This window comes from Drosophila persimilis, unplaced genomic scaffold, assembly GCF_003286085.1.
Source record: "Drosophila persimilis strain 14011-0111.01,24,50 unplaced genomic scaffold, DperRS2 tig00000579-arrow-pilon, whole genome shotgun sequence".
Lineage (NCBI taxonomy): Eukaryota > Metazoa > Arthropoda > Insecta > Diptera > Drosophilidae > Drosophila > Drosophila persimilis.
The window spans coordinates 758,905-763,030 of record NW_020825322.1 but is presented as its reverse complement, the minus strand read 5'-3'; the positions used below and the strand labels follow the sequence as shown (position 1 = coordinate 763,030).

The 4,126-nt window shown below is 50.4% G+C and overlaps 1 protein-coding gene across 1 annotated transcript; it reads left to right on the top strand.

The window, feature by feature from the left end:
- The first annotated feature begins 2,654 nt into the window (after window positions 1-2,654).
- LOC6598338 (odorant receptor 1a) lies at window positions 2,655-3,948 on the top strand. The gene is made up of 3 exons (XM_002023429.1): window positions 2,655-3,139; window positions 3,205-3,808; window positions 3,871-3,948. Exons 1-3 carry the CDS (start codon window positions 2,655-2,657, stop codon window positions 3,946-3,948), a joined length of 1,167 nt encoding a protein of 388 aa, XP_002023465.1.
- Window positions 3,949-4,126: the final 178 nt, after the last annotated feature.

Genomic DNA, 4,126 nt, shown 5'->3' with positions numbered 1-4,126 from the left:
GGAGATGGGCGGGTCTCTGCCTCTGCCCCTGCCCCTGCCCCTGCCCCCTACCCCGCCACTCGGAGGGCTGCTGGCTTCTGGCTGATGGCTGCTCGTGACTCCATGTGGGCCGGCTCAAAATCATTTTCGGTTCTCTTTTTCGAGCCTCTCTCTATGCTCGTAGATCTCTGTGTTCTTTCGTGTCAAGTGGCCATAGCTTGGGCTTTGCCATAATTTTGTTTTCATTAACAATAAATTTCAATTAAGCTCACGATTTGTATATTCATAAAGTTTTCAGCGGCACGAAACGCAAATAGCCCAAAAAAAAACCAAAACTCAACCAAAATAAGGCCAGAAACGACGGATTCCAGTGCTGTGAAGTGTGTGTAAACCTTTTCTGTTGCTGTTTCGGTGTCGTTGACGATGTTGTCGGTGTTGGTGTTGGCTTGTCGCCAGATTTGTTGGAGTTGAAGTTTCTCAGCTGGAGTCAGAGAGTCAGAGATCTAATGCAGAGTTTCGTTTTCGTGGCCCGGGTTTATTAGCAACACGAGCAACCGTCGAAACAAGAGACCTCAGGCAGCCGACAGGCCAGGCCAGGCCAGGCCAGGCCGTGTGGGTGTTCGAGTATTATCTGTGTTTTTTCCTGCCTCTTTTCTTCTCTGGACATGGTTCTCCTATGCCATAGAGCACAAAGAATTTTTCGACTTGGTTTTCGGTTGTTTTCCATTATTTTAGCAGGGCGCGTTGACAAATGGCCTTAAAGAGCTGCCAGCAACTGTGCTATAGGAGTGCCTTGATATGTTACGAGTAGTACAAAGTACCCACAACGAGTACGGGTATGCGGTTACCCTGTATGTAGTGGAAATACTGAGAAGGTAGACTCGCTAACCGAAGAGGTCACCCTCCACTGTATTCATCTATTCATCATTTGCACACCTTTTTCCCATATATGTATGTGCATTAATCGCATGTATAATTGCTGTGGATTGTGCATATTGATTAATTAAAGCATTTGCAAGTCGGATCCAATTGATTTGAATCGCTGGCCTATCCCATTAATTATCGTAAATACCACGCTGATTGAAGCCGCGCTTTCGAACAGAGGATTCGCCGCGGGGGGCGTCTCTTTTACACATATTTTGAAATATATTTTATAGGAAGAACCACTGCGATTTCAGATTCCAGATTCCAGAATAAACTCTTGATTCTTGGATCAGTTCCGGATCGAACAAGTTACGAATTTTCCCACGACCCACCATCGAAATGGGCGGCAATTGTTCGCTAATTGAATTTCTATAATTTCCAGAGGCGAGCCAGAGCCCAAACCCGATCTACAGTTTTCCATAATTAGTTTTGCCCAGTTAATTGAAATACTTAGCCAAACAGATCGGTGCAATGGAAGTGAGTGCCTGGTGCCGCCTGTTGCCCCCGTCGTACAACCAGATTTATCTGTCGGCATACGCACCAGCAGCATACAGCAGCCTTTGCCTTCGCCGTCCGACAGATGGAAGTCGGGTCTTGGCTTTGGCATTCATACATATGAACACTCGCACGAGTATGACTACGAGTACGAGTGCAGCCCCTACTGCTCTCCGTGGCTGTGGTGGGACTAAGGTGAGGCCGTAAATTAAGTGCCAGCCTCCAAATGTCAAAACATATGCCAAAGTCGGGAATTGTGCGATAAAGAAACGCATTCATAGACCAGCAAGGCAGTAGCCAGCAGTCACCTTCTCCAGCAGCAGCGGCAGTGGCAGTGGTAGTGGTAGTGGTAGCCCACGGCTGTAAGAACCGCTAGCGGACAATGACCATGACTGCGACTGCGACTGCGACTGCAGTGGGGGCATGCAGCAAAACCAGCAGTGGGACCAGTCGTAAGACCAGCAGTAAAGTGTTACCGTTAACCATGACGAGCGCACAGTGGGACAACTGTGTAGGGTGCGAGCCTTGTACATCTCCCGTACAAGGAGATACAAAAACGAACGGCTAACATGAAGTCTCACCTAGAAAACCTTCATAGAGTCCAACGAGTTGCATGCCTTGTGGCATCAACTTCTTGGAAGGCAACTATGCGATCGTTGCACCATCGACGCCACCTGAAATGGGAATCCCCACCCTATGTCAAGTCCCTATTAAGAATAATTGCTATGGGGAGTGAGCAAAGAAGAGATATGATGGACGGATATGTTGTATGCTTTAATATTTGAAGTGAAAATGCATCAATTCAAAAGAGTGTTTCTCGAAAAAGAGTGTATGGTGTGGTGTATGTGTATGTGGTTTTTGTCAACCACTGTGCCCCAAAGCTGGAGGGCGGAGCGACGCGGGGAGCTGTGCTCCGGTGCTGCGGTGGTGCTCTGTTGGCCTACGTTTAGACGTTTAGACGGACAGACGCCTCGGGCGTATAATTAAATCATTTTCCAGGCCTCACCATGCCGCACCATGCCGCACCAGAGCAGACCCAGAGCAGGCCCAAACCCGACCGGGCGGTTTCATTTAACCAAGTTTATCCGCTGTCCGGGGCGTTAACGAAGGCAACGCAAATTAAATGGTATTTATGGCACTAATTAGGCGATTGAGTTTTCCAAAACTTTTCAACTTGCCACCCCAATTCCAGCGATTGCCGGAAGTTCTTTTGACACCCTTTTGTGAGGTCTACTCAGACCTCATTTGGGATCGAAATGTTCAAGCTACTGGGAGTCTCTCTCGCGGATTTGTGGACGCAACGCTTCACCTTTGCCCGCATGGGCATCGACCTGCAACCGATGTCGGCAACTGGTGACGGTGCTCTGCGCCGCCCCGTTCTGTACGGTATTATGGTACTGGCCACCAGCTTCGAGCTGTGTACCGTCTGCGCTTTTATGGTGCACCACCGACACCAGATCGTGCTCTGCTCGGAGGCGCTGATGCACGGCCTTCAGATGATCTCTTCGCTGCTCAAGATGACCATCTTCCTGGTCAAGTCCGGCGACTTGATCTCGCTCATCCACCAGCTGCAGGAGCCCGTCCCCAGCCGAGTGGTCCGTCGCGGCCAGCAGCTGGCAGCCATCTACTTCCTGATGTGCGCCGGGACGAGCGTTTCCTTCCTTCTGATGCCGCTGGCCCTGACCATGGTGCGGTTCCACCAAACGGACCGGTTCGAGCCTGTCAGCTCTTTTCGTGTGCTGTAAGTGGGAAAGCAGGGGAGAGCATGGCCATCAGCTCAGATCTGAGATATTTGTTCCTCCCCAGACTTCCCTACGATGTGACCCAGCCGCATATATATGCCCTGGACTGCTGCCTGATGGGTTTTGTGCTGACGTTCTTTTGCTGCTCCACTACGGGAGTGGACACACTATACGGCTGGTTTGCCGTGGCCCTGAGCTCCCACTACCGCCGGCTCACCACCCAGCTGCAGTTGCACTTGCCTCTATCGGACCCCTCCCGACCAGACCTGGGCCTGGGGCACCTGTTTGCCCAGCACGCTCGGCTCTTGGCTCTGGTCGATCGCTTCAATGCGGCCTTCCGGGAAATCGCCTTCGTCGAAGTGCTGGTCATCTGCGTGCTCTACTGTTCCGTCATCTGCCAGTACATCATGCCGCACACGGACCAGAACATAGCCTTCCTCGGGTTCTTCTCGATGGTGGTCACCACGCAGCTGTGCATCTATCTGTTTGGCGCCGAGCAGGTGCGTCTCGAGGCGGAGGGCTTCTCGAGACAGTTGTACCAGCTAGTGCCATGGCAAGGGCTCTCTCCGAACCATAGGAGGCTCCTACTGCTGCCCCTGCAGCGGGCCCAGGGGGACATGGTGCTGGGCGCCTACTTCTTTGATCTGGGGAGGCCTCTACTCGTTTGGGTGAGTAAAAGATGTACGAGTATGATGTATGAGTTCATCCCTGTTGTAATGTGGGTAAACAGATCTTCAGGACAGCGGGCTCCTTTACCACACTGCTCAATGCTCTCTATGCCAAGTATGAGACAATGCCGACAGCTTGATGAGAGGAGGAGCACCTTCGAAAATAATATTCATATCCGAGTGTTTTCATTTCGTTTTTATTTAGGTTTAAGATTACATTTAACAGCTGATTGGTTTTGTCGATTTCTCGCTTTTATGTACACACACATAATAAAATTATGCTCAATTAGACAAAAAATACATTACATTAGATACGCA

What these genes read in the sequence shown, in the direction of transcription:
- LOC6598338 (XM_002023429.1), top strand. Translation starts at nt 2,655, where the DNA reads ATGTTCAAGCTACTGGGAGTCTCTCTCGCGGATTTGTGGACGCAACGC. An exon ending in GTCAGCTCTTTTCGTGTGCT is followed by an intron (nt 3,140 to 3,204) that starts GTAAGTGGGAAA and finishes GTTCCTCCCCAG; the next exon opens with ACTTCCCTACGATGTGACCC. An exon ending in GGAGGCCTCTACTCGTTTGG is followed by an intron (nt 3,809 to 3,870) that starts GTGAGTAAAAGA and finishes GTGGGTAAACAG; the next exon opens with ATCTTCAGGACAGCGGGCTC.